Source organism: Cucumis melo, chromosome 11 (assembly GCF_025177605.1).
Source record: "Cucumis melo cultivar AY chromosome 11, USDA_Cmelo_AY_1.0, whole genome shotgun sequence".
NCBI lineage: Eukaryota > Viridiplantae > Streptophyta > Magnoliopsida > Cucurbitales > Cucurbitaceae > Cucumis > Cucumis melo.
In genome coordinates, this window is record NC_066867.1 from 31,488,807 (window position 1) to 31,515,895 (window position 27,089).

General features: G+C 30.8%; 6 protein-coding genes and 1 long non-coding RNA gene across 7 annotated transcripts; 2 read left to right on the forward strand and 5 right to left on the reverse strand.

Annotated features, from left to right (window-relative positions):
- Positions 1–1,214: 1,214 nt before the first annotated feature.
- LOC103498776 (uncharacterized) lies at positions 1,215–2,543 on the reverse strand. Its single transcript, XM_008461512.3, has 4 exons — positions 2,142–2,543; positions 1,924–2,064; positions 1,660–1,733; positions 1,215–1,572 (listed from the first exon to the last, which is right to left on the reverse strand). The coding sequence occupies exons 1-4, from the start codon at positions 2,473–2,475 to the stop codon at positions 1,354–1,356; spliced, it is 768 nt and encodes a 255-aa protein (XP_008459734.2). The 5' UTR covers positions 2,476–2,543; the 3' UTR covers positions 1,215–1,353.
- A 914-nt stretch (positions 2,544–3,457) lies between these two features.
- LOC103498778 (naringenin,2-oxoglutarate 3-dioxygenase-like) lies at positions 3,458–5,396 on the reverse strand. The gene is made up of 4 exons (XM_008461513.2): positions 4,921–5,396; positions 4,240–4,560; positions 4,011–4,115; positions 3,458–3,909 (listed from the first exon to the last, which is right to left on the reverse strand). Exons 1-4 carry the CDS (start codon positions 5,188–5,190, stop codon positions 3,652–3,654), a joined length of 954 nt encoding a protein of 317 aa, XP_008459735.2. The 5' UTR covers positions 5,191–5,396; the 3' UTR covers positions 3,458–3,651.
- Positions 5,397–6,089: 693 nt separating this feature from the next.
- On the reverse strand, positions 6,090–7,770 carry LOC103498779 (ENTH domain-containing protein C794.11c-like). The gene is made up of 4 exons (XM_008461514.3): positions 7,475–7,770; positions 7,287–7,400; positions 6,670–6,831; positions 6,090–6,588 (listed from the first exon to the last, which is right to left on the reverse strand). The coding sequence occupies exons 1-4, from the start codon at positions 7,606–7,608 to the stop codon at positions 6,237–6,239; spliced, it is 762 nt and encodes a 253-aa protein (XP_008459736.2). The 5' UTR covers positions 7,609–7,770; the 3' UTR covers positions 6,090–6,236.
- Positions 7,771–9,609: 1,839 nt separating this feature from the next.
- LOC103498780 (protein TIC 20-I, chloroplastic-like) lies at positions 9,610–12,976 on the reverse strand. The gene is made up of 4 exons (XM_008461515.3): positions 12,674–12,976; positions 12,503–12,540; positions 10,828–11,007; positions 9,610–10,541 (listed from the first exon to the last, which is right to left on the reverse strand). Exons 3-4 carry the CDS (start codon positions 10,994–10,996, stop codon positions 9,904–9,906), a joined length of 807 nt encoding a protein of 268 aa, XP_008459737.1. The 5' UTR covers positions 10,997–11,007; positions 12,503–12,540; positions 12,674–12,976; the 3' UTR covers positions 9,610–9,903.
- A 1,905-nt stretch (positions 12,977–14,881) lies between these two features.
- On the forward strand, positions 14,882–16,156 carry LOC103498781 (uncharacterized). Its single transcript, XR_539647.3, has 3 exons — positions 14,882–15,024; positions 15,241–15,267; positions 15,846–16,156. It is a non-coding gene; the product is annotated as an uncharacterized LOC103498781 (long non-coding RNA).
- Positions 16,157–16,694: 538 nt separating this feature from the next.
- Positions 16,695–22,486, forward strand: LOC103498782 (SPX domain-containing protein 3). Its single transcript, XM_008461517.3, has 3 exons — positions 16,695–20,203; positions 21,669–21,828; positions 22,035–22,486. The coding sequence occupies exons 1-3, from the start codon at positions 19,973–19,975 to the stop codon at positions 22,400–22,402; spliced, it is 759 nt and encodes a 252-aa protein (XP_008459739.1). The 5' UTR covers positions 16,695–19,972; the 3' UTR covers positions 22,403–22,486.
- A 388-nt stretch (positions 22,487–22,874) lies between these two features.
- On the reverse strand, positions 22,875–26,319 carry LOC103499070 (uncharacterized). The gene is made up of 6 exons (XM_051092001.1): positions 25,805–26,319; positions 24,610–24,702; positions 24,399–24,527; positions 24,249–24,309; positions 24,047–24,171; positions 22,875–23,289 (listed from the first exon to the last, which is right to left on the reverse strand). Exons 1-6 carry the CDS (start codon positions 26,189–26,191, stop codon positions 23,224–23,226), a joined length of 861 nt encoding a protein of 286 aa, XP_050947958.1. The 5' UTR covers positions 26,192–26,319; the 3' UTR covers positions 22,875–23,223.
- Positions 26,320–27,089: the final 770 nt, after the last annotated feature.

Sequence of the window (27,089 nt, forward strand, 5' to 3'; positions counted from 1 at the left end):
GACAATTCTAGATTGTCCAGACACATGATAAAAAATTCATGGATACGCAAGGGAGGATTGAAATAACCCAGTTCAAGAAAAATGGTGTGAAGAAGCCCTGAAAGAATAAAATTAAAGAAATTATAATTGAATATCAAGATTTCACTGGAAAGAAAGAAAAGAAAAAAGATTTACCATTGGGGCCTTGGAATTGAATTTGGGCGAGATCAGGGTTACGGCCGATAGAGAATGAGAAAGAAATGTAACCGGAATCTTGTAAATCTTGAGCAAGCGACAAAATTTCATTGAAGAAGAACCAAGAATATTGAAGCTCGCTGCAGAAGTAGTGGTCAAAGAATGGAGGCCAGAGTTGAAGGCCAATGGCACTGTGAATGGAAACATTTGAATCCTCTGTTACGCAAAATATTTCCGGTGAAAATGTTGCATCCGCCCGTTGATCCGCATCTGCCAATCCCAATGTGGCAAAAGCATCTATCAGAGTTTGCATATTAGTGACGACGAAATTGAACGACATAGTGTTTTTTTTCTTCTTCTTAGGGTTCTTGGAAATGGAGGAGGAGGACGAAGGGTTTTTGTTTTCCGTTGGTTTTCCGTTGATAATTTGATACTGATTTTAGAAAAAGAAATTCAGGTACACTGAGCTTTTAAATTATTAATTATTTTATGTTTGACATCAAACTCTTAAAAATATTTTCAATTCTTTTGGCATTCCATATATATATAAATATATATATATATATTTTGTCATTAAAAAACTTTTTGCTACTGAATGATCTTTTGAAAAAGAATAATCATTGACTTATAAAAATATAAAGTTATTCATCTCTTTAATTCTATTAAATTTATTTTGGTAAAATTATCTTACTAATTTTTAAATTTATTTCTCTATTATTAACTTTTATCGAAACTAATTAAATAATAATATTGATTTTAATATTTTAGAGTGCAAAACAATATTAAATAAAGATTAAAACATTAAGATATGCACTACTTCACATATAGGCTCAATTTCTTTTAAAAAAAATATGCATCGTAAACTATAGACGTGAAATCATAATTGTATTTTTTTTAATTTTACTGTCAACTAAATATTGGCGAGTAAATATAACATCGAGCACTGCATTTCAAACAATTATTTATGTCAAAATTCCATTTCCGAAATGTCTGATATGAGTCTGCTACCAAAAACAAATATGAAGCATAACTAAAAACAATTTTAAGTTTTCAAATCACATGTATATTTCAGGGTCTATACAATCTCCAACACTATACTTAATGAGTGTATGTCATTATTTTGTACAAAAAAGAGAAAAAAAGTACACGTAATATCCCATTACATGTCATGTTTGTAAATCATAGATGTTCGGCAAAGACATCAAAGAAACAAGCAACAAGTCGACCATTCAATCCAAGAGGGGCCGTAATTAAACCTTTATTGGAATTACATTGCTTAAAAAACCATACCCTCTTCGTTTGACTTGCAATATGGTTGAAAACTTCTGATGGACCCAAAGTTAAAATGAATTGAACTTGATTTGGTGCTTTAATACCTCCGATTATGCACTGCCCATTCTACATTATCATTAATCGTAGTTAACCAAACAAAATTTTTATATAAAATAACTAATTTATTAACATAATCAAAATTCAAATGTATACCTGTTGATTAAGAATTGTCTCTTGCATAATTGAATAAGAAAATATCACTCGTTCACTCGTTATAGTGACATGAACTGTAAATAACAATAATACAGAATTAATACTTGAAATTTAGTTCATGTTTATAGTGACATGAACTGTAAATAATCATGTCTTGTGGTCGCATCGCATTATAGTAAAAGCCAAATGTCGAAACATTTACAATTTCACATGAAAAAAATAAGATATTAATTGAATAGAAAAACTAAAGATGGAATTAATTACCGTCATCAAACATATGATACTGAGAGATAACGTTGGAGAATTCTTGAGAATCCATGGAAACAAAAACAGACAGATCAAAATCGGGGATGCGCAGTGGATGATGGGAATAAACCAACTCGAAATTAGTTTCATGAAGAAGCCCTAAAAAACGAAATTGAAGAAATCAAATCAAGAGAAAGAAGAAGCGAATTAGTTAATGAAAGGAAAAAGAAAATTACCATTGGGGCCTTGGAATTTGATTTGGGCTAGGTCAGGGTTAGGGCCAATAGAGAAGGAGAAAGAAGTGTAACCGGAATCCTGCAAATCTTGAGCAAGAGGGAAAATTTCATTGAAGAAGAACCAAGAATATTGAAGCTCGCTGCAGAAATAATGATCAAAGAATGGAGGCCAGAGTTGAAGGCCAATGGTGCTGTGAATGGAAACATTTGAATCCACCATTACGCAGAACATTTCCGGTGAAAATGTTGCATCTGCCAGTTGATCCGCCACTCCCAATGTGGCTAAAGCATCTATCAGAGTTTGCATATTGTTGACGACGAAATTGAACGACATGGTTTTTCTTTTCTTAGGGTTCTTGGAAATGGAAGCGGAGAAGGAAGGGTTTTTGGTCTTCCGTTTGTTTCTTTCTTTTGCTATGACCGTAGCCCGCGCGCCTTGTGAGTTTAAAAATACTCTCTCTCTCTTTTTTTTTTTTTTTTCCTTTTAGTTAATTAATTATAATGAAGATTGAATCTAAAATATCGAAAACAATGGTTTATTAATAATAAGTTTAAGAAAATAATAACAATTATAACTATAGTGTTTTCTATAGACAGCAAAGAAAGTAAGAATGTGTTTGAAAAAGAGATTTAGATACTTACAATTAACTGTGTAAAACTATCAATTTTATATGTTTGGTTTTAAGCTCTAAAAAAAGTTTTCATATATTTGGAATTTATTTTCGATTATTATATTTTGTTTTAGAAGTTAATTTAATGCTATACGATTAGTATTTGTGTTTTTTAGTTATTTAATTAAATAATTATGACAAAGATCTATTTATATTTATTTTGTTGTTATTGGCTGATATTTTTAGTAAGGTTGAATTGTTTAAAAAATATATACTTGTTTGTTTTATTAAGGATTTAACGATAGAACGATGTTTGTTGTCTTTTGTTTCTATATTTTAGAATTTTAAAAAATTTATGAATTCGAAACAATTACATTATTAAAATTTTAATTTCTTCCTTTATTTTTTAATTAAGTAATTTATTGTGATTACACAATTAAATTTTAATTTAATTGCCTTCAACCTTCGAATTCATATCAATATATTTGTAAAATTAAAATTTAGAAATCGAGGTCGATCGTTCGTTTAGTTAGAACTTCCTTAAATGATCTAGAAGTCGAAGTGATATGTAACTTAAGTAATTTTAGAGAATGGGGTTAATTAACTCTTATGAAAGGATTTAGTTTAACTGTTGTTGAAAACAGAAGCACTTGTGTCATACATCGTTGTTTGGGCTAGTGTCTATAAAAGAAAAAGGAAAGAAGCTAAAAAAAAGAACTATGATAGGAAATAGTTTATTGAAATAAATTAAAAATACACAAAAGAGAGGAAAAGGAAAGCTTTCATGATCACAATATGATGAAAAAAAATGATAACTAAAACAGCCATAAATATAAGAGACGTATATAACTAAATAAAAAGTTGGGTCTAGAACATAGTTATAACTAAAGTAGGATAAATTAAGTAGAAGGATTGATTTTGTTGTGTCCTTTATGATTAAACATTGCAAGAACAGGTTCATTGCTCATCTTTTTCTTGTACATCTCTGCAAAGCTTATGGGATTCTCAATCACTGCCTTTTCCCCTTCACCAACCTTTAATGGATAAACAATGGCTTCTGGTGTTGGATACTGAAACGTAGCTATCGACAATCTGTCACTCTTTGCGTTTGCCAATGCCCTATGATCCGCACTCTTGAACCTTCCATTGCTAAGATACTACATTTTTTAGTCATATTTAAAAATTATTAGACTTCCTTCCAATATTAATCATTTGGCTTTTAAAAATAATAAAAGTAGTTAAAGAGAGTAGTACATACATGACCATGGTCTCCAATGTTGATTACAAAAGCTCCTTTCATGGGTGGGATGTTGATCCATGAATTGGCCCCATCTTTGGTTGCTTGAAGACCACCCACTTGATCCTATAATTATAGGATATATTTACTTATACAGTACTTTTCATCTAAAATATCAATCAATTCTACTATAAAGTTTTGAAATTTTAGAGACAGAAATAAGATAAATGTAAAGAGAATGAGAGGTTGCCTGTAGTAATATAGTAATGGTTCCAGGGTCGGTGTGACGAGGGAGGCCGAGTTCGAGGTCGGAGTTGGAACATTTGGGGTAAAAATTGGTCAAAATCTTTTGATTCAACTCTCCACAAGCTTCCTTAAGAGCTCCCTTCTCCAAATCCATGGCTTCCGACAACACTTCCAATATTTTGGAAGCCAAATCCATCAACTTTTCACTGAATTCTTCCGTCGTCTTGATCCAACCCTCCGGCTTGTCCGGCCATTCCGAGTACCTTCGATCTCTACTCGGATATGTAAAGAACGTTACCACTTCCCTCCAATCTTCTACGTCTCCCTGAATAAATTCTATTTTCTCAAACAATATAATACTAAGTAAATCTCAAATTCGCTAACTTATTTTAGGCTATAAAGTTTATATAGATATTAGTATAAAATATGTAAATTATGCATTGTTACCTTAGACATGTTATAATTTTAAAGATATCAAAATGTAGATTCCTATTTTAATCTGCTCTAAAGACTACTTAGGAGTGTTTTAAAACTAATTATAAAAGAGAGGACTAAATTCTTATTTTCTCATAATTAGGACTAAATTTACTTGTTAACATATTTCCATCTTTAAGATTAAAAAAAAAGAAAAAACAGAGGATTGTATAGTTGTTAGTGTAAAACAGAGTGTTTGAGTTGGAGAGACCTTTCGTCGAGTAGAGATCATGAATCCGCCCTTCTTGCCGCCCGACATGTCGAATCGGAGCTTCTCTTCCGGTGGCAAATAGTAGAATTCGGTGGTGAGACGAATCATGTCGTCAATAAGTTTGGGGTCAACACCGTGGTCAACCACCTGGAATATTCCCCACACTTCGCAGGCCTCCACGATCTTCTTCTTCACCGCGGCCATGTGGGCATCGTCGTCGATTCCGGCAAGGGAAATGACCGGAATTTCATCCTCAGTAAAAGTGGCCATGGCTACGCTGGAGTATGCTGCTGACCTTAAATGCTACAAATGAGCTATGTTTCCTACACAAGATTTGATTATGTATATACTTAGAGAGAGATCACGGTTTTGTAACGCGGAAAGAGAAAAAACGACAATAAAGAAAAAGGTGACATTGAATGTGATCAGAAGAAGAAACACCAAGGACGATGTGGATCATTCAACTCCACGAATCAAACCTACCCCAATCCTACCCCAATGAAGTTGGGTTTGCCATCATTTATGGTCCATCAATTTGAAGGAATATTATAAATAATAGGTTCAACTTCCAAAAAAAAAAAAAACTATGGATTATAAAATATTGTATGAAAAGTAGTTTGAATGTTTGGTTCAAATCATTTTTACATGTTTAATTTAAAAATAAGTCATATGGAACAAGATTAGAGTGTGGATTCATCAAAAGTGTAAATGAAAATGATTTTTTTTTAAGAAAACTTTCCTTTAAATAAATTAAAAAGAGTGAATGTAAAGTTGAATTATGACTTTACATCACCAGATTTCTAGAACTATCAATTATATAAATTTAATTTGAGATATTAGATAAATATGGGATTATTTGATTCCAACTCAATTAGTACTATTTAAGTTCGAATAGATTCAAATAAATAAAAATTGAACCTTTTAACTTAGTAATTAATTCAATATCCTAATTTGAAACACTTTACATTTTGTATATATTAGTTTAGTTGTAGAGTGCGAATGATATAATTTTTTAAGAAAATGCTCTTATAATCAGAGTGAAAGAGATTCAACAATCAAATATGAAAGTTTCTCACAAAGTATTGATCTTTATGCTAAAGTTTTAGCCTTTTCATTTTGAATTCTGCAAGCCAAACAAAACCAACAACTGCTAATTTTCATACTCTTCATTAGAGAGAGAGAAAAAAAAAAAGGAAGACCCTTTTACTTTCGTTGGTAGCATGTTTATTTTTTTATGTCAATCTATTCAAGTACATGTAAATATGACACTGAATCATGAATGGAACTCAAAAAAACAATTCCAAATTCCTCTGTCATTATCCCAACAGCAATGAAGCATTCGACTTCGATTCGTCGATGATGAAAGGATGATGATAATCATTAACTGAAATCACTTCCTTTTGTTCTAACAAAACCAAATGTTCTTCTTGCTCAAGATTCTCAAGACTATTGAAGTTTGAATTGCATTTTCCATATCTTCCAATGGGTGAAGAAGAAGAATGTTCCACAATTTCTTGACACTTTGATCTCAAGGAGAAGCTTCCAAATCCTAGAATTTCTCTTGTCAACTTCCTTGCCTTCTCCCTCTCTTCTTTGAGAACGGGCCGTTTGTCAAGGAGATTCAATATCCTCTCTGATCTCTTCCTCACTGATATCCCCCAATTGAACCTAAAACCAAATCAGCGTTAAATTATGAAAAAAAAATTCAAGAAAGATAGGTTTCGACGAAAACACGAACACGGGCATTACCCTTTTTCATCAACATATTGGAAGGATCCCATTTGGTTAATAACATCTTTGTCAGTTTGAAACTCTTCTGCTACACTCTCTGGTCCACGAGTTAAGAGATGTTCGAGAATGATGAGAGAATTGTAGGAAAGTCTCCAATTTTTCTTTTCAAATTTCAGCAATCTGCCTTGCACGTTTGTTTACTTTTATCAATCATGGATCCCATCAGCAAAATCAAAACTAAATTTTTAAAGAAAAAAAAAAAGAAAAAACTAAGATCTTATTCAATAACTATCCTGTTTTTGGCTTTCTGATTTTTTTTTTTCTTTTTTGTGTAAATTATGCTCGTAAACACTACTCTAGCCGATAAGTTTCTGTATGAAACATATGTTTGTGTATTCACCTATCTGTCAAATGAGACAATGTTACGGAACCGAGCCTATTTGATATTACCAACTTCTACATGTCTAGAAAACTAAGACAAGTTTTGAAAACTAATCAATATAGTTTCCAATTTGAATCTTTTAACTTAATCGATGATGGTTTTATCCAAATGACAACCAGGTCCAATTTTATATTAAAATATAAACATAAAAAAACTTCCTAAGACATTGATGAAAGAAATAGAAAGTCAAAACCTTTTATGGAGAATAGCTACAATTCTCCAGTAGTCATCAACCTCAAAAGCTGCCTTTGATATTGAACTCAAAGATCTTGCATCAGGGTTTCCATTGATGGCTTCTTCAGTCAACCTTAAAAGAACAAAAACAAAAAAGATTCAAGACATTCCAATAATATATACATAATGGGGAATTAATGAACTTACAGTTCGGCAGAGGTAACATCAGTCAGGGCTAATCTAGCAGTCCTGATTTTTTCCTTGAAAAAGAAAGAAGCTTGTTTCTTTAATTCATGGAAAGACGGAGTGGCCATGGTGTCGGATTTGCTCAAGATGGACATGATATTTGATGTATAATTCACAAACAAGGATGAGAGAATGAAAAGAAGAAAAAAGATCGAAATTTTGGGTAACTTATTTTCACAAGGATAAAGATGGCAATGTAAAGATGCGAAGAAGATGCATAAAGATCTAAAAGAAAGACAGGGAAATGGTGAAAGTATGAGATTTGGTATGAAAAGTTGAATTTATGGAATGTATTAAGTGTAAAAGTCAAAGTGCTTAGCACATCTTAAGACTGATCAACGGCGATCCTTTCGGCTTTGAAACTTTAATAAATGGATTGTTGACATCCACTCCCCATCTCCCTTCTCACCACTTGTGTAAGCTTTGATGGATTTTTGCCATGTATTTTCTTTCTTGGGTTAAATTAATTTAATTATAACCTACTATATTGTGTTATTTGTGATTAGAATTTAATTAAACTATTTAATAGTTAATAATTTTAAGGTCACTTAGCATATTTAGAAAAAAAAAAAAAACTAAATTAGGTCCATGTCATTTAATTTTTAAATTCGACCGGTCCAAATTTGATGATGGACTTATCATTATTTGATTACCTTTCGATTGTCACCTAATTAATCTTTTGGGTAATTATAATAAGTAGCAATTTTTATAATAATTATTAAGTATATAGCAATATTTTTAAAACTATAAATATAGCAAAGTCTATCAGTAATAGACTTCTATCGGTGATAGACTCTTATGGTTTATTGATGATAGACCAACATTTGCTACATGGTCTATAGACTCATATCATCGATAGATTTTGACATATTTTGCTATATTTACAAATTTTTTGAAATGTTGTTATATCCTTAATTATTTTAAATATAATTGCTACATTTGCAAGTATCTCTAATCTTTTATTTAGTTAGCCTTTTGAGATAGTTATTTGATTACTTTTTGAATAGTCATTTAATTACTTTTTTGTCATAGTATTTTTTTTATATTACTTGTATGATTATTGTTTGATTGCTATCTTATACTAATTGCTAATGATACTGATTTATCTTCTCATTGTTATTTAATTTAAAACCGAGTGTTATTTAATTGCAAATAAAATCAATTGCTACATCTCATGACCTTACAATTTTTTTATATATAATTATTAAGAATTTGAGTATTATGTCATTGTTACAATTGTTAATGCTATCAATTGTATATGATTACTATATGATAATTAACCAATAATACTCATTGTTATCCAATTACTATATGATATCGATTCGATTTTATTTGAAATCAATAATTGATTGATTAATATAGATTATTAACAAATTGTTGTCCAATAATTACCTAATTGTTGATTGATTAAATATCTAAAGAAAAAAATTGTTTAAGTTAAATGAAATTAAAGAAAGAAAAATGAAAGAAATGCAAATCTAGGTTTTAAGTTATTATTAAAAAAATTAAAAGATTTGGATCATTAGAAGTTTTGTCATTATTTTTTTAAAAAAAAAAAAAACAATTCAACTTTAATAAAAATGGTAGATTTTATATATATATTTATAAAAATCTAAAACTCTATGAATGAAATAGTTAGGTGAATCTAAAACTTATAAATCCACTTAGATAAAAAAAAAAGAAAAAAAAAATCTGATTTTTGAAGTCATGATTACAAATATATAAATACAATATGCTATCTAATACAATTTCTCATAATTTTCACCTATTATTTGAAAATAATTTGATGCGACATTATCTCTCTAAGCATTTGAAGGCTTTTGATTCTTAATCCAATCATGGAAATGTAAGAGTAAGAAAGTGAGTTGACCTGTCTAAACCGAACTGAAGATGACTAACAGATTGCAAACTAAATCCTCTATCCAAGCAGTTGGCGGCTCGACTTTCACAATTTATTAACTCTTGAGCCAAAGTAGCTTTGACAGAAAATGCTTAATACTAAGTCCTTATGGCATTCGGATTCACATTCCCTCGAAAGTACTTCCTTATTCCATAAAACACAAGTAAAAAAGAAGTTTTAGCATAGCAAAAACCAATCACAAAACATAGTGGTTCAAATTCATTTCATTATAACAAAGTTGACAAAATGCAAATGATAATAAAGCTTTAACCACCCGTAAGGACGTGTTTCCTTCTTTACTTCGCCCAAAAGCTCTTCTTCCATACAAAATCCTCAGTTTCTACAAAGACAAAGATACATGTTTGAAGACTAACTTAAGAAATTGTCGATAGAGTTCAGAATGTTCAATGTTCATTTCCAAAAGCACAGTAGCAAAACTACATGTCTACATCACATTCTACTCATACCACGACTATAAACCGAAGAGTTCTTAATCAAATGGTATTTGGATGTAGGCTGCATTGCAGACAAAGGGGACATCCGCATACATGCCTGCAAGAGCACAGCGCATGCATTCCAAGACCGTGAACATGTAAGCGAAACATACAGCTGTCCAAAAGTGCATCCCTAGTTTTCCCCAATAGACGGAAATGGGCAACCAACGACTCATTGTACCAATCACTTGCAGGGAAATCTCCATCAACATGCCCATAACAACGTGAAATCTAAGGAAGTGAGGCCATTCCTTTCGTCTTACAACTCCTAGATAGGCAACAAAAAAATATGCTATCAAGAACCAACTTGGTAGTCTCCCAATGGCTCCGAGAAAGGGATATGTCAAGAATTCAAAGTCCTCCAGGAACGGGTGTAGGTGGTATGCTGTTTCACCATACATCCAAGTTTCATGAAGCGGCATTAGATACGGTAGGCATGCTAAAGTCCTCCACCACCATTTTGGTTTTGTGGTCATTGGAGGGTAACGATAACTTGTAGGGACATCTTTGGATGCCCGCGGTGTCATGCTAATATTTTTTTTCCCAGGTAACCTTGGGATCGTACTTAGCAACCCACCTAGATCCCCGCTTAAGAGAGGGGAAGATGCAGCATTTAGCTTTAAGGGTAAGAGACCTACATTTAAAAAATTAATGGATTACGAAATGAAGCACACCATTCTTTCTTTGAATCAATTACTGAAAAGGAAGATATAATTCTTTAAGATGAAAGCGATACAAACGTCAGACAAGATTTTCTTTATATTAATGTTGCCACTGCATAATAATTCTTTCTTCATATGAAACTAGGATTATGTTGAAATAAGAGGGAGATGAGATATCTCCAAAACCGCAGTAAAACTTGTTTCAATATAAAGATCAAATAAAAGATAGATAAAGATTATGGAAGGTTTTGTATGCACCTCCATAGTAACATGTCTGATGCTTTAAATGAGGTTCCCATGAACTCCTAATGCTAGCAGTTTGTGTGCTGCAACGAGGATTACGTAAGATGGAAGAACGGCTAGGAATAGATAACTTGGAATTTGAGAAGAAGCACCCAGTGGGTGTGGTGCATCCATTGAGAATCATATCTAAGTTTCCTGTTTAAAGCCACATCATTGCAGATTGCAGAGTGTAAGAAACAAAGTCAATGGAAAACAAAGGATACAATGCCTAGTTTTAAAATTTAAATATTTTAATGATTTCTTTTTTACATAATTTATCCATAAAAATACATCAACGTTAATATTGAAAACATTGGCTTTAATGAAGTATTAGGGATTGTGGTAGTTAGAAAAGTTTTTATCCGCAATTCTCAAGGACCATTCTCATTTAGATAACTCTCTTATCTAACAAATGGATCTACTTTCTTGAACAATCTTGAAAATGGTCATACTTCACTCATTATTGAGCAAGAACTTTTGCGTACTTCCACCAATGGATTATTCATATGGTCTATTTATAATGCAAAAAATATTAATTTTATTTGGCAAGTTGTATCAATTTTCCCCCTCAAATTTTCAATCACATACAACATATATCACAAAATCATGTGTTCATGGTTCTCACAAGTCACAGCAAACCTGAAAACAAGCAATATATATGGCATACTTAACACACACACAAAAAAGTATTAAAATTCATTTAAAAACAGATTGGCAAAGCTTTATTGGACAGCTGCCTGGGCTGCATAGTGATGGGTGCAACCCAGGCAAGACCTAAATATTTTCCAAATAATATCATGCAGAATCGTTTCTGTATCATGCATAATATCATGCACATCCTCTAACTCAAGCTCTAACAAGCTCTCACACATCGCTAAATTCTCAAATGTCTCTCTCTAGCTCTTTCCAACTTTACTCCATCGTTTACACTTCTTCGAGACATGACATACTCTTTCGTGGCACATTGGCTCCTGACTATTCATACCCAGACCTCAATAATTCTCTACAGAACTCAAAATTCAACTCTTGACAACCTTTACCCAAGACCCCAATGCAGACACATCACACTGACTATTGACAATGGCCAAGGTCTTAATACTCCTCTTATCCAATATTGGCATGTCGACTCTCGACCATCTATACCCAAGGCCTTGACATCCAATAGTGACACACCAATCCTCGACCCTTAATACTCGAGGCCATGACATTCATTTACTTTTCTCAACACAAAACCAACCATTGGCAACTTATACCCGATCCCCAGATACTCTCCCCACTTTCCTTTACCACATATTCAAGGTCCTCTAACCCCTTCCTCACCAGTCAATCTCACAATGTCTCATGTGTGCACACTGCACATTCTAGGCCACAATTCAGCTCCTAAACAACAAGAAAAAGTTTTCAACATAAACATCATACTAACATATAGTTGCAAAAGAATCTTAAAACCCAACGTTACCACGTATTTATAACAAACCAGAATACATAACAGTTTTAGTAGTATAAAAATCAAATTCTATATATAAAAAAAACATGACAGCAGACTTCACAAGAACTACTTACATCACTTTCTAAACCACTGCTATGTTATTCTAAAAAAGATTCCTAAAATCCAATTTGAAACCTTAATTGAAATGAATATATCTCTTACCCAATGTCAACCTTAAACTTGAATCGCGCAACTCGAACCTATATACAATAGAGTACCAATAATTAGAATCAAAATCAATACACTCGAGTAAACATGAACAGAGACTACCCACTAATCTAAAAAATGTAGCTTTCTGCTGAAATTGAATCGAATAGGTTCGAACTCACAAACCTGTGTTCTACAGGATATGGGTAATCCGATTTTAGGCCATAAGGGTCGTGGGTTGCTACCGAATTATCGCTTCAGGTAAGAAATCGCTTTGCTGAAATCGGGCGGTGTTGCTTGTGGGCAGCTAGCTGTGCGAGGAATCAAAGAGGGGATAGGGTTTTGTTTGGATTATTTTTATCTTTACTTCAAATAAGGCTTTATATATAATAAGACTTTTTCTCATAAAATTTGGCCGTAACTATCCATTATCCAAAAACTTCTAAATCAAAGGTTTTCTCGAGCGGAAAAGGGGAGCAATGCTTCATAATTTCTTTAACTCTTTTTTCTTTTTCCTTTCTTTTTTAATACATCCACAAAGACTTTGAATTCCTTAAACAATTTAGCTTATTACTCAAACAATAACCATCTCATTAAATCAAAATTTACACATATCCCAATGTTTGAATTCTAATTTGACATTTTGAACGATCAAATATAGAGTCTTCCAACCGAACCTAATTCTTACAATTTGAGTTGGGTAGTTTTGAATATTCGAGTTATTTGAACACTCCTACTAGCGAGAGTTTGGAGACAATGTTTTCGAAACTTGAGTAGAAATTGCATCTGGCGTATATATTTAATTATTTGCAATTTGTTTATGATTATATCATGGGCTATAGAGAATACATTATATAAACTTTCTAACTCTAAAGGCACCATTATATTGCGTTTTGTAATATTCTCTTGGATAGAAAATGGTTCTCCTTCTATCTTATAGACATAACTACTATACTATTAGCGAATCATGTAAATTTGTATATTAATTCTCTGCTATATTTTATGTTTTTTTTTGTCTTTTTTATTTCTTAATTTTGTAATAACGAGTATTAGAGCCTAATTGTTAAGATGTCTGTTGTAAATGTGAAAATTGATAAATTCACCCAGAGGAACAATTTTGGACAATGGCAAATGATCAACATGTGATCCTGGCTAAAACAACAGGGTTGTGGGCATTGATAAGTTGAAGAAGGTAGTTGCGCATGACAAAGAATGACAGACTCTCAAGGACAAGAGACCTATTCAACAATCACGTTGTGTTTGGTTGATGATGTCATCATCGAGGTGATGAAAAAACTAACACTTTTATTTTTTAAGTTGGAAATTAAAGTCCCTACGTGACGAAAAAGTTTTATTAACCAAGAAGTTGCTTTTGAAACAACTTTTGCTATAAGGTAAGCCTCTTCAAGATCATGGCATAGATTAATCAAATAATTAATTGTGTTTAGATATACTTAACATACGTAGAGATTAAGATCAAAATTATCCTACAATAGAAGAGTAATATAAACCAACTTTTAGTTTTTAGTGTTTGAGGATGATAAATTTGAATCATTAAAATATATAAACATAAACTTTATTAACAAACCTTTCAATTAAATGGAATAAATTAAAACTACTGTGCCTATATTAATTAACAAACAAATAACTAAATTTACACACATTAAAAATTTCTAAAGTTTTTTTTCTCTCTTTTTTTTTTCTTTTGGTTTTGTTAAATACGATACGATGTCAACATTTATTTATTTATTTATTTATTTATTTATGTGTGGTAGCATAGGTCATACTTTTTCATGGCATTCCCATACATTGGATTCTTCATTATTTATTATAATTTCATTTCACACTTTAATATAAATTCAAAAAATTTGAAAAATATAAACAGGTGAATATACCAAAGTTTTATATACATGTTAAATTGAAGGGACGACGAAGCACAACTTAAATAAATAATTAGGATTATATATTAAAATTGAGACATTTCACTTGACAACAACAATAAATTTAAAATAAAACAAACATGACCTTTGAAATAGAAATATGAAAACATCAATGTAGTATTTTTGTCATAAGTTTCAATGTTTTGTATAAGCATAGCTCGAAATAGTTTTTGAAAACACTTTTAAAAACATTCCCCCCACCTCCCCTCCCATTCTTAAATTTTTTCGTGAAGCTAGTGGAGGAACCTTCGCTAAATAGTGTTATTAAAGTTTAGTGATATAAACGAAGAAGATAATAACAAATTAGCATGAATATTAAACTTGTAATCTAACCTAAAAAACAAAAGTGAGAGGTGATAAAGTCTATGCACGAACTGCCACATGTATGATGTTAATTGATTAATTTTAAACCTCAAGATCTCTATAAATAAAGAGGGAAACTAGAGCCCAAATCACAACAAATCACACAGCTTTGAAAGTTAGTTTAACCATCCAAAGTACTTTCAAGATATTTTTCTGCTTTGAAATTGAAATGGCTTCTGGATGCAAATGTGGTGATAGCTGCTCTTGTGGAGACAGCTGCAACTGCCAATCTGGGTTTCTCCCTCTCTCTTTTTCTTTCCTATTAAATTAATTTTATTCATTATTGTTTGTAGTTCACTTTGTAAGGTTCTTAAAAATATCAATTCCATATTTAATTAGTATGGCCTGAATTGATATAAAAGAATTAATGGTTATTTTTAAATGGTAGGATATTGCTTATCAATATAACAATGATTTGTCATTTAAGAATTACCTTTTATATCTTTGCAGGTCCATCACACAGGCAATGTCCCTGATGTAAGTAATTAATATATGAATAATAATCTTTTGTTACTTCAATTGATAAGACATTAATTATCACTTAAAAGTAAAATTGAGCATAACTTAACAATTGAAATATACTTTCTTGATCTCTTACTTTTGAAAAAGAAAACTTATATTCATCCCAAAGGCTAATATTCAATCTCCAACCTCTACAATATGTTAACTATATTATTACGCACACTTCTTCTTACATTTATGTTAGCGGCCATATTATCCATTATAGGTTAACATAGCTCAAGGGAGATGATTTTTCATTCTCCATATATATATAAATTAAACAATTCAAATTCCTAACTTTAGCCATTATATTTTAAATAAACTTTAGAATTAATCTTTATAGTTTATTTGAACTTAATATTTTTAATCAAAATTGGTTAGAAAAAACAATAATAACAAAATGGATATATTTCCAAAGTTTGTAGAAGAACAAAATGCTGTAGTCTCCTTTCTTTAAAAACAAAAATGGTTAACAACACTATTTTAAATATGTATCGAAATTACGAGAACTAAAATGTATGTTGATCTTGCTTCAGCTTTAATTTTGTATATAGGTGTAGTGGGTGCAGCTGTGGGAGCAGCTGCTCATGCGACTCATGCGACTGCAATTGAAGCAATTGGAAAGAAAATGAAGAAAAAGAAGGATCAAACCAACAAAGCTTTTGAATAAAAACGTTGATGAACTCTCTGTTTTTCCTTTTTTTTTTTTTTTTTCCATTGTTAAAAGAATGCCATTGAAACTGTAAGTCCATATATGCATGGAAATATGGTTCTTTATGGTTTCTTGTGTGAAAGTGAAAACTATGTTATACGCTTTGTTGTGGATTGGGGTTGTTAATTCATCAATGTCTTAAGTATGTTTAAATTTGTGTGTCGTGGATATTTGTTTTCTTCTGCGTAGTCTATTTATCTCCTAAATCTTTTACTCTCTCCTCGTCGTCATCGTTATCGTTTGTTGTTTGCACGAAAAATTATTAAACAAACTACATGTATAGGATCGACTTTGAAGAGTGATTTAAGTTTAGTAGTGCAGTTCGACTAATTACATGTATTTAAGCTTACTAAATAGAAAGCATTTGAAATCATTTCAACATAAGAAAGACATATATATATATATATATATATATATATATATATATGAGAGAAATGAATTAGATTGAATCAATATTATATTACATAAGGATAGTAAATAATTGAAGACTAAATTGAAAATAAAATGTGAGAGAAGAAATTCATGCTTCCTTAAGAGACGAATAATGGCGATGGATAAGTGACTAGCAACTAAAATTTTGAAATTTTCAATTACACGACATACCATTGAGCTACAACCATAACTACAAACTGATGGAAGTATTTAATGCATATTGAATGGGTTGGGGACTCCACTCTTTAAGTTTAGGACAATTAAGTTTCAACCTCCATCTTTAATGCTCAAAATAATGGAGAGATGAATACAATAGTTAAACCCTCCTTCAACTTAATTTGCACACATCTCTCAAAAATAGTTCTCAAATATAATATATATTCCAATTAAGCAGAGAGAGAGAGAGAGAGAGAGAGAGATGGGAAATTTGGTGGGAAAGAGAAAATTGGTACATCCAATTGAGGGGTATGAAGGATTGAGATCAAGTTCAAGGCCTTTGAGAATCAAAGTAGTGATGACTAGAAAGCAGCTGAAGAAGCTCATGGCTATGGCTGACGATCTCACAATAAATCATGATTTAGGCACCTTGATCTTCCAAGAATGTTGCCAAGGTAAATTGGATACTCGTGTTCTTACTTGTGTTTGAAGGATTTAGGCTTGGAGGAAGATTTGAATTTCTAGCATATCTCTTAGTCTTAGTTGTGAGTATATATGTTTCAATAAGTTGAATGGTTACTGTTATAAGTTATTGTTTTTGTGAAGACTTTAATTATGACTTGTATCAATATGGCTCATGAGCTGAGAGTTAGAGATTATTTAAGATCTTTGTTTTTATACATTCATTATGATTCTTGCTTACCATCCCTTACTTGTATTAAAAGAGTATGTTTGTTTCACACATTTGTTAAGAAGACATGATCGAATTCACACAGTCAAATTCTTAAAAAGAAAAAAAAAAACTTTTTAATTTTTTTTAAAATTTCTTTTTGAAAATATTTGGTTGAAATTGGATGACAAACATAAAAGACTTGAGAAAATGCAATGGCCAATGTGTAACAAAAAAACATAAGGATATATTTAATTTGTGGAAAAGTTAAGTATGGTTTTTGTATTTATTCTTCTTCTTCTTCTTTAAAAATTGGTCAATTTTTTAAGAATGTTTTTGGGACCCTTTTGCAGGTGAAAACTCATAAATGTCTTCAATGTTTTCACCAATTTTTTTTGGCTAATTCCTTTGCAATTTAAGTTGTTATTTTTATAATTTGAAAGTTCTTCCTACTAATTAATTTTTCTGAATCATTATTATTTTATTTGATACACAAAGTTTCGTCTTTTTACTAAGTTCGTTATGAAACTTTATTTATCGTCTTGTTCTTGCACTATGATATAAGCTTTCTAAACATGGGAATGTCCTAAAGGAAAGGGACAAAAATCTAATAGGTAAAATAAGATAGAGCAAATTTAGCTTTCTCGTTATTAGTCTAGATTGATAACACATGTTAATTAGTACATAAAATTGAATTTAATACAAAAAATATTATACGTTAAAATTTGGTTCTCACAGAAAGGAGTTTAAGAAAAGAGGCTAGAGAAACAAAAATACATAGCTCTAGACAAACAAAAATATTTATATGGCATAGGCACAATGACTTAAATATACTTCATAAAATAAAGGTCGAATAATTATCGAAATTTAATTACATATTTTGTTTGGCTTTTTAAATTTTTAAGTATCAAAAAGTCTTCAATAATAATATTGTTATATCTCACTAAGTTTAACATCTTACCTTAACGAAGATATGTATTATAAATCGAATTTATTAATACCGATAAAAGAAAGAGTATATGTTTCAATATTTATGAATTTATCTTCATATAACTATCAAAGACACTAATGGAAAGAAAAAGAATATTATGTTCATACAAAACTAAAGCATATGCTTAACCTCAAAAACAAATAATAAAAAATGAAAATGATTGATGGAGGAAAGGATCCAACGAAAGAATATCCTAATAATGCTGACTTCATATTATGACCAACTCTATTCTACATGGAGAAGTCTCTAAATTAATCCAACGACTAGAATTGAATTGAAAGTCGGATTAATATTGTTTGAGATATGATTATCAAATTTATGATTTTAAAGTTATAAGCATGTTGTTCTCTTCGATACAAATTAAAGATAGAAATTTAAACTTTATTCCTCTTAATTCTCTCTGCACGTATAGATCACAACGAACTAAACCCTTGTTGGAGTACGATGCTAATTTGGTTATGTTTATTTTAGTTTTAAGTTTACGTGAGTAATTAATAATAAAAATAAAAAATAAAAGCATATCCAGGTTATATCCTACGTGAATTTAAAATTTGGAACATGATAAAATATATTATTCTCATGTTTTGGGGCTTTCATAGTTTCTTTTTCTATAAAGAGAAAAGAAAAAGCTGTTTAGTCAAAGTCAATATTTGTAAATTTTGGTTATTGGCATAAACATATGTTATATTATATAGTTTATATTGTTTCTAAGGAGATTCCAATGGAATCTTCCCTTTTCCTCTCTGTAATTTTATGAGTTATTCTCAACCTAATGTTCACTCACCAGTACCAATATCACAGCCCATATTCTCAAAATTTAAATACAATTTTTTATCCCTTTAAACTTGGGAAATTTTAGTCAAATATGTTCAATAAATAGATGAGAGTTAATCATAATCTACGTCTAAGTTAACAATATTAGACATGTATTTTGGTAATTCAATTAGATTTCTTTTTTATAACTTGCGTTGAGAGACTAAAATGTGATCTAATTTTTATGATAGGCAAGAAAAAGAATCGATAGTTTAAATTATTAAGGATTGATCGTCATGTATTCTAATTAACTAATTGAACTATACAACACAAGAAAACCATAATACACCTAAAAAACCATTTGAAAACCAACCAATTTGACTATTGTTAATGCATGATTTTGAAAAGGAAAAAAGGACAAAAATATACCTAAAAAATGCCATCTAGCCTTTCTCATATTATAAGGTAAAGTTAATACAATGAAATTATAAATTAATAAAAAAAAAAATACCAACATTAGGGGAAAAATCATATATTACAAATGAGTAAAAATATAAAATTTTCACGAGTAGTTTCTTCCAAACCTAATTATATAAAAAATGAAGAATGAAAAAAGAAAAAAGAAATATGATTGGATATTAGAATTGTACGGAACCAATGAGAATGAGGCAAAAAAGTGACAGTCCCTCTCTAATCCCTCAATACATCAATTGTATCCCATTTGTTACAAAAATTAAAGAAACAAAATAAACCAATCGAATATGCTTTCCTTTTTTTACTTCAATGACTTCTTTTTATACTAAAATTTTCCCCCTAAATAAATAGCCACTTCATCACGCCAAGCATATCCTCTTAATATTCTTCAATTCCCCTCTTTCTCTTCATATAAACCCCTTTCCCACCTTCCCCCCCTTCTTCCTCCTTTTTTGCCTTTAATTTCTCCATAAACCAGAAACAAAAATTAAACATGAAGTTTGGGAAACGTCTCAAGCAACAAGTTGATGACACATTGCCTGATTGGCGCGATAAATTCCTCTCCTACAAGGACTTGAAGAAACTCGTCCGCCTTACCTCTAACAACGTTGATGTGATCAATAATAATGCTGGTGCTGATTTTGTTTTCTTGTTGAACTCCGAGATCGATAAGTTCAATTCCTTTTTTGTAGAGCAAGAGGAAGATTTAGTGATCCGCCATCGGGTGAGTCTTCTTCCTTAATTCTTCGTACGTGTTGAAGTATTGATGCATTCCGTAACCTATGATCTGTCTAATATAATTAGTTAAACCTTTCAAATCCTTTTCCTAATTTGTTTTAATGTTTAGTTGTAAAATATTTGAGAGAAACAAAACCAAAAAAAAATATATATATTAGGATAGAAAATGTTTTTGAGAATAACAAAACTATATATGATTTTCTAATATTAAAAAATTATATATGATTTTGGGATTTGTTAGAACAAAGCATTTTAAATAATTATTATATACAATTTTTTATTTATATAAAAGAACAAAAGATAACAACAGTTGAATTATTAGTTTAAACATACCTTTCTTTCTTAAAAATAAATTATATATTTAAATTAAACTTAGAGACTATTATTTTATTGGGTCATCCATTATTGACAAAATCTTATTCATGGGTTTTTCTTTAAAAAAACCCTCTCTTTTACTTTATACTATTTTTTTCACTCATTTTAATTAAAAAAAAAAACTCATTTTACGTGTGTGATCGGTTGTTATCTAGCTTTTTTTTTTTTTTTTATTATTATTATTATTAGTATTTATATATATTTTTAAATTTAATATGAAGGATTTGAACACGTATCTCTTAATCATCAATATATACTGATACCAGATGAGTAAGCTCTTGTTAGCTTATTAACTTATTTAGTACTTGTATTAATGAACAAGTAAGAATAAAAATTATAACTTTACATCCTAAATAAAGAAATAAAGGTGCTAAAATTTATTATTTATTTTCTTATATGAAAATATTAGTTGTATTCACATAATATATTATCACTTCCGTTTTTAGTTTATTGGTTTTAAAGTTTACTCGTTTTTACTCCTGAATTCTTATTGTAGTTACTGTTTTCCTAATTCTCTCTTTAAAACTAGGTCGAATCTAAATTGACATCATTGAATGAGAATAACTTCGATGACAGGCAACTTTAGAGCATGTTATATATATATATATATATATATATATATATATATATATATATATATATATATATATATATATATATATATAATAACTAAACTCTATTTAAACTACAAAAAGTGGGAAGAAACAAAAAGATAAAAACATTAAAAAAGAAAAAAAAGTCATCAATCAATCTTAGGTTTTTCTTGGAGAGATAGACATAAAAAAAATATAATTCTTTCAACTTCTTACAAAACCAAGAAACACGAAACGATAGGAAGGAAATAAGAAAGTTATCAAATGAGATATTAATTGTTGAATTTAGTACATATGCTAATAAAAAACCAATTAACTTCTTTTAACAAAAACATAAATATTTTACACCGATGGCATGGACTACTTTTAAGATTTATTGAAATGAAAGTAGGACTATTTGGGACTCCATATATGAACCAAGACAAAGTTTAAAAAAAAAAAAGTTTTACAGATTAATTATGTATTATGTTTGTGATATGGTAGGAATTGAGACAGAGAATAGAGAGAATTTTGGAGAGTTGGGATCCACATGGAAATGAAATGGAAAATCATAAACAAGATATTAGAGAAATTAGAGAAGACATTGTGAATTTGCATGGTGAAATGGTGCTCTTACTCAACTACAGCAATGTTAATTATACAGGTAATTCAACTTTATTTCAATCTAAAATTTAGAAGTAGATCCACACATCTGTTATATTATTTCTTTCCAAGGTTTAAATTATGGTTTGATATAACCTGAGGTCTATGGAATAAACTAATATATCATTTACCCAAGTTTCAAAACAGCAGTGAAAGATTAGAGAATGCACACGAGAAGAAACAGTAAAAAATGGTTTTATAATGCAGGATTAGGGAAGATTCTAAAGAAGTATGATAAGAGAACAGGGGGATTATTAAGGCTACCATTCATTCAAAGCATACTCCAACAGCCATTCTACAAAACAGATTCACTCTCTAAAATGATCAAAGATTGTGAGGTTAGCATTGATGCAATTTTCCCAACCCCAAAACAACAATTCAACAATGAAAACAAGCCTAATATTTCAGTTGGTAGTGAAGGAATTTTCAGAAACACAGTTTCAGCTCTACTCAGCTTGGAGGAAATCAGAAGAAGAAGCTCCACTTATAGCCATTTCTCTTTGCCACCTCTTAACTTGCCTGATTCTGATCTCATCCACTCCTTTCAACTCAACTCTCCCATTCCAATTCTCTAGTTATCTTATTCCTTACTTACTTCCAACACTACAACACAATATATATAATACACTTCACTAATTCCCCACCAAATATTTTTACTACTCTTCTTTATGTTTGTTTATATAGAAAATAGTTATGTGTGTTTAGTTGAAGTTTCGATTGGCTTTCATATATAGAATCAATGTGTGTGTATGTAATGTGTTTATTTTATTCATGCTTTTTGCTGCTACTTTCATGAACACTCTTAAGACTTTGTATGGGTAAAAGTCATAGAAAATCAAGACCTAGGAAAAGTAGAGAGATTATTTAGAGAAAATGAGTTTAGAATTACTATGCAGCTAGTGTCGTAGTCGAGCGAAAGATTAAAAAGCAGGTCAAGGTCAAATACAAAGTATAGAGTAATAAAACTTCAAACAGACATTATAATCAAGATCTTGTAATTCTAGATTTAGCGTTACCATAACACAAAATTTTAGAAAGGAGTAAGTATTGACAAGAACCAAATGCAATCATGCATATTTTCCTTGAGTTTCAAAATTAGAAGACAGATCCCCAAGCTTGAAACACATGGGTCAGAGTTTTACATTATGATGACAAGTTCAAATGCTTTCTATCATATTTTGGAATTCAACAAAATCATGATCAGATATTGTTGTTGACCAGAGCCATTATTCTCCCTCATCTTATGACGATCGTTAGGGTTTTTTCTTCCTACAAGAGAGTTTTGATGCTCTTTGCAACAATCCTCATAATTTGCTTCTCAATAGCTGGATAAAGAGCGTACCTGAATTTGCTATCTTCACACATTGGTGCACCAGTCTATCATTCTCCGGTTCCATCATGTGATGGACTCTTTTATCATGTTACATCGACCAGCAATTCTCCGAAAATCATCCAGAGTTAACTGTAATAGAAAAGAAAATGAAGGACAGGTATATCTTGGGAAGGAGTATCAAAGGTGGGATCAAAGCAAGATTAGTTTGTGATGATGTTAGATCAAAGTAATTATATTTACTGGATGAAGGAACAAGCTAAATGCATATAAGTAACTGGTCAATAATGAAATTTTCCTTCAGAAAGATAGTCCAGTAGTTTGAGATATAAAACCACACATACCATCTGTAGCCTTCCAACGGTGCGGAAATTGAAGCACTTTACTATTATTATTTCATTTTCTTATCCAAAAAATAAATTACATTTTGTTATTTCTTTGGTAGGTAGAATTAACGTTTGATATTTTTTGTACCAATTACCATACTGCATTATCCAAACAACCACCATAAAGATAATTCGTAAATCTTGTTTCATTTTAAAAATTAAGCAGGGAAGATACTTCAAAATTTTTGAAAAACCATAACTTGAAGAAGTTTGTTAACGTAATGTAAATGGTTAAGCTCAGTACATCATTGCCATTGATGTCAAGATGTCTTTTCATAAACAAGTGAACTGTATATGTAATCATCTTGTACGCCATTGGTGTTTTTATGCAGCTAGAGAGAGGACTAAGAATATAAAATAATGGGTAAGTTTGATGGTAATAATAAAAATTTCAGAACTTGAATGACAAAATGAAGAACATGTATATTAGATTATGATTCATAGTATAAAGAGAAAGAAAGGGATTAAAAGATGAAAGAAGAGCATGAATCCAAGAAACTAACCCTCCCATCTCCATCATTGTCAAAGCAATCAATCATATCCCTTAATTCTATCTCAGACCAAGTAAAATCATGAGCAGCTGCCACTCTTTTCAAGTCACTAACAGTAATGCCCCCTTTCCACGACTCTATTAGCCAAGTTCAACAGGTCAGTAGTAAATATTACTTTAAAGTGCAATTAATATCATACCAATATATTAAATACCATCAAAACAGTAGAAGTTCATGATAAGTTCATCCTCATTCATATGCATCCGACTAGTGAACTGCAGATCAGATGAGAAGAAGAAGCATTGAGATAAAAAAGAATAAAGGATCACCAAAGTTATCATACTACATGAGTAAAAAAAGCTACCAATCCTTTTCTCTTCATATTTCCTCTCGCTTCCTGATTCTTCATCTTTTTCCTTCTAACATTTTCAAAAGGACCTTGAACCTGTGCATCTAAATTTTCGCCAGAATCTTGAAGTGAAAGTTTGATTGCCTGCTTGGGAAATTATATGATATATTTAGCGTGTTTGTGCTTTCTTATATTACAAAATATCGATGGAATATTATGAATCTACCTGTTGTAATGCATCATCATCATCTTGATGGTCAAAGTTGTTTGATTTCTTGACAGAAACTTTCCTTTTTGTTTCTGATCCTCTATTCTTTCCCTGAAATAAAATTTAACCACTATTTAGACCACCAACTAGAATGAGTTGAAATAGATGAAGTTTACATTTGTACATAAAATACATGCAGAATATACATTTTCCTTTTTAGTATATTTTGGGCAGGACTCAAGTTCCCTGAATGCTATAACACACAATTGCATCTTTTCTCTACTTTTAAAAAGTGAAACTGAGACTTTTGCTCTTGTTCCATAATATTTGTGAGGACCCCATCATAGAAAGTATACATGTTTTGACTATGAGTCCCCCTTCTCTAGTACCCCGAACATATATATATATATAGACAAAAAAAGACTGAATCTATCGAGTAAAAGGAGGTATACAAAGAGGGAGATAAGCTGGTGGGCTGTGTTTCCTTTCCAATTGAAGTATTGAACAATGCTTTTGCCATATTTGGTAATCCACCAAAAAGCTCAGAAAAAGAAAACAAAACCCCATAGGTAAGACTCCCCGAAACCTAGAATTATCCTCTTATCTTTCTTCTTCAATCCCCTCATGCTCCTTGATCTCTTTCCAATTCTTTTCATTAAAAGTTGCACCACAATTTGTTTATCTTTTTTCTATCAAAGAAAAAAAAAACTAATAACCTCCTACCAGCTCTAATTCTTCCTCAAAAGCTTCTCATACAATTTCCATTATAGCATCAATAAGCTCTTCTCCAATTCTAAAGGGAGAAAGACAACCTCAACTATTTTACCAAAGACTTAAAAGTTTTTTTTTTTTCCTCTTAGGAAGCTAACTAAGAACTAAGAAGATACTTATAAGCTCCTTTTAGGGGTGTTTGTCTATTGAGTTCATCTTTTCACCATACCAATAAACACAGTCTTCTTTTAAAAAATTTCTGTATACTCTCAGCACTGATCTCCATATTTGATGGATATTACAAACATGGAAACAGGAAAAATGTTGAACATTCTACTAATTGAAGATCATGTACACAATATTTGGTAAATGATCCCAAGTTAATCAAGCTAAGAAACACCCAGAATCATGAATACAACAGCTACCACAAATTTATATAAATTTATCAGTAAAATGGTAAGAAAAAAAAAAGGTACATACACAGGAAAGGGAGAGTGATCACCTTCGTTCCACGAGACCCAGAAACTTTCCCACTTCCAAACTCTTCATCCTCTTCCTCCGAGTCATCCTCATCTTCAGAACTTGAAGAATCCTGGCCAGGCTCATAATCTTCATCGGCAGCTTCCCCCAGTTTCCGCTTCCCCTTTCTATCAGTCTTCCTCAAATTTTTGGAGGAATCCAAAAATGAGGTCGCCAATTTGGCCAATCCAAGGGCCTCCATTCTCTTCTTGTTCTCGGTGATCCTAGAAATCCTCTGTTTCTCATACTCCGGCACATCCTTGACGCTTCTGCAATTCATGGAACTTCTGAGCTTCCTCTTTGAGTCGGTAGTTGAAGAATTAGGAGTTTCCTCGTCGTGTTCGGAATCAGTAAGGTCGCGATTCGACATTTTGGATTTGGGTTTTGGTCCAGTACTGCCTCAAAGCATTAAAGATTGTGTTTTTACACTGATTTTGGCTGTTTGAGGCTGTTCTTCCTCTTGCTTCTAAAATGAATGCTATCTAAGTGTTTCTTCTAAAGATAAAATGTCATAAGAAATAAATTTGTGTGTTTAATTCCGAGGAATTCTTAACCTTTTTCTAAAAACATAAATTATTTCACCTATGATTTTGATTTTAAGTATAATTGTATATCGATAATTAATCCAAAATTGTTTCTAATATTTATAATTACGTCGCATAACAAACTAAATCGTAAATATTTATGGATAAAAAACTCTATTACTCGCAACCTGTTTCTATCTAGGAGTAAAAATTGATTCGTTCGATAGTTGATGAAATATTTGATTTTTCAATTTACAATATCTTAAGAATTGTATTGTCTATTTAGTTTGGACATTGGTTTTCGTAAACTGAACTTAACCACATAAGTATAGTAAAAGAAAATTGTGATAACAAAGCTCATATCCTACATTTTTAAATCGTAGAAATAACAAATTTAAAAGTAGATAAAAAGAAGGGTTATCCATTGTTTTTTCTCTATTTTTCTGTTTTTCATTCAATACAATTTTATTTATTTAAATTATATAACCCATGAACATAAAATCTAATAATCCATAGTGTATTGGGCCTAAATAAATGGGCCTTCACCTTTACACAAACAACATATAATGATGATTAATGAAGAATTAGATCCGTTGAGGAACTTTGCTTTGTTTTTTCTTTTTTCTTTTTTTTTCGTCAAACAGTTGATCTTTGATGTGTTTGAAATATTTCAATTAATTATTAGCTTTGGAGTCATTTAGAACCATATGTGTATTAGTATTACATTAAGAATAAGAATAAGGA

Coding starts and splice junctions, on each gene's coding strand:
- LOC103498776 (XM_008461512.3), bottom strand. CDS start 2,475: ATGTCGTTCAATTTCGTCGTCAACAATATGCAAACTCTGATAGATGCT. Junction 1,734..1,923: donor GTATCATATGTTTGATGACG/GTAATTAATTCC, acceptor TGTTATTTACAG/TTCATGTCACTATAACGAGT. Junction 1,573..1,659: donor AGACAATTCTTAATCAACAG/GTATACATTTGA, acceptor ATGATAATGTAG/AATGGGCAGTGCATAATCGG.
- LOC103498778 (XM_008461513.2), bottom strand. CDS start 5,190: ATGGCCACTTTTACTGAGGATGAAATTCCGGTCATTTCCCTTGCCGGA. Junction 4,116..4,239: donor CCATTACTATATTACTACAG/GCAACCTCTCAT, acceptor CTATAATTATAG/GATCAAGTGGGTGGTCTTCA. Junction 3,910..4,010: donor ACATTGGAGACCATGGTCAT/GTATGTACTACT, acceptor TAAAAAATGTAG/TATCTTAGCAATGGAAGGTT.
- LOC103498779 (XM_008461514.3), bottom strand. CDS start 7,608: ATGTCCATCTTGAGCAAATCCGACACCATGGCCACTCCGTCTTTCCAT. Junction 7,401..7,474: donor GATGTTACCTCTGCCGAACT/GTAAGTTCATTA, acceptor TGTTCTTTTAAG/GTTGACTGAAGAAGCCATCA. Junction 6,589..6,669: donor CAATATGTTGATGAAAAAGG/GTAATGCCCGTG, acceptor ATTTGGTTTTAG/GTTCAATTGGGGGATATCAG.
- LOC103498780 (XM_008461515.3), bottom strand. CDS start 10,996: ATGATTCTCAATGGATGCACCACACCCACTGGGTGCTTCTTCTCAAAT. Junction 10,542..10,827: donor TCAGACATGTTACTATGGAG/GTGCATACAAAA, acceptor TTTTAAATGTAG/GTCTCTTACCCTTAAAGCTA.
- LOC103498782 (XM_008461517.3), top strand. CDS start 19,973: ATGAAGTTTGGGAAACGTCTCAAGCAACAAGTTGATGACACATTGCCT. Junction 20,204..21,668: donor ATTTAGTGATCCGCCATCGG/GTGAGTCTTCTT, acceptor GTGATATGGTAG/GAATTGAGACAGAGAATAGA. Junction 21,829..22,034: donor CAGCAATGTTAATTATACAG/GTAATTCAACTT, acceptor TTTATAATGCAG/GATTAGGGAAGATTCTAAAG.
- LOC103499070 (XM_051092001.1), bottom strand. CDS start 26,191: ATGTCGAATCGCGACCTTACTGATTCCGAACACGACGAGGAAACTCCT. Junction 24,528..24,609: donor ATGATGATGCATTACAACAG/GTAGATTCATAA, acceptor TTTCCCAAGCAG/GCAATCAAACTTTCACTTCA. Junction 23,290..24,046: donor ACAATGATGGAGATGGGAGG/GTTAGTTTCTTG, acceptor TTTCTATTACAG/TTAACTCTGGATGATTTTCG.